The sequence below is a fragment of the Chaetura pelagica genome, unplaced genomic scaffold (assembly GCF_000747805.2).
Source record: "Chaetura pelagica isolate M959 unplaced genomic scaffold, ChaPel_1.0 scaffold275, whole genome shotgun sequence".
NCBI classification, from domain to species: Eukaryota; Metazoa; Chordata; class Aves; order Apodiformes; family Apodidae; genus Chaetura; species Chaetura pelagica.
In genome coordinates, this window is record NW_009953486.1 from 5,636,283 (window position 1) to 5,637,633 (window position 1,351).

General features: G+C 37.7%; 1 protein-coding gene across 1 annotated transcript in view; it reads left to right on the forward strand.

Moving 5' to 3' along the window:
* BCAS1 (breast carcinoma amplified sequence 1) overlaps positions 1-865 on the forward strand; it is a 41,934-nt gene extending 41,069 nt beyond the window's left edge. The window contains exon 12 of the mRNA XM_009998651.1: positions 791-865. Within this exon, the coding sequence (XP_009996953.1) occupies positions 791-865 (75 nt within the window). The remainder of the gene's footprint in view (positions 1-790) is intronic.
* Positions 866-1,351: the final 486 nt, after the last annotated feature.

The following is a 1,351-nucleotide window of genomic DNA, read 5'->3' on the forward strand; positions in this document are numbered from 1 at the left end:
TGTTTAGTACATAATGGTTTAGGCACCTGGCTGCAAACAGGACTGGCATCCTATGCAGTGTTAACAGTGACCTCTGAAACTGGTTGTGGATTTATTTTGTCCTCATGTTCTGAAGTTTTGATGGCTTCAGAGCCTGTAAAATTAGGTCAAGGCATCTTAAAACTAAAGCCAAGTTTGACCAATTGCTGGTCAAAAATTCAGTTGGTACAGCTAGATCTATGTACTACCTTCATCAGAGACAGATTAGTGTGTTGAACTGATTCCAAAACCAGAATTATATTTCTAGTCTAAAAAAGATTTAACACTCTAACATTGTCAAATACTTGTCATGCATGAAAGTATTTAATGTTCCTTTAACTTACAGCAGACCAAGGCTGCCTATAATACACTATTAATCAGGCTTGAAGGATGCTTAGCACTGTGTCAGTGAACCGTTTAGGCCAGGGATACTTCAGAGAGAGTTATGCCAAAACTACAATGCTGTAAGTGCACAGCAATATGTGTCTGGTATGTTAGTCCAGTTTCTAAAGACAATTGCTTTCCATGACTAGGAAAACTGTATTAAAATAACAGCCACGTTTAGGCAGTCACAGGCAGTATTTTTCTGGGCTTGTCATGATGCAGATGGAGATCATATATTTATGCATATTAACTTAAAGGCAAATTAAGGAAAGAAGAGAGGTGAAGTGAGTGGAGGAACTGCTAGAAAAACTCTAACACATATAATCCCAGCCGTAACTGTTCTGAAATATTTGAAAATGTTTATAAATGTCTATATCTTATTCCACAGGGCTCCAAAAGGATGTCTGATGCTGAAGTGCAAACAGATCCAGTGTCCATCCTACCTGCTGGGAAATCCAAGTAATGAATTAACGTGGCTGCTGAAGGATCAGCAGCTCTCTGCTAGCTCCATTGCAGTAGAGATGACTCATTATTTTCCTTTTCATGGCTGTCATCAAATGCCTGAGGCTAAAGCAAACATTGGTGTATCATTTAAGGTGTATCATTTACAGGGTTTGTTCATTAGATGTTAGAAAGCAACTCTAAAGATCATCAAGCAATGTGTGGTATATTTAAAATGTGGTAGATTTTAAGTCTATAGAGGGTAGAGTACGTAAGGTAAGAAAGTGGCAGTGAATTAAAGACACAGCAGAAATATTGCATGTGACAAAGGAATGCAGTTTGTGCAGCAAGGCATGAGCAACAAATCCTCAGCTTTAGAGAGCTTTGAAGCAGCCAGGAAAAAATAAATAAATCTCCTTTGATAAATGTTGTACTTAAATGTAAAAACAGCCAACTCACCTTTTGTGGTTTTCAATAGAGCTGAAATTAGCAAAAAGTCTGCAGTATA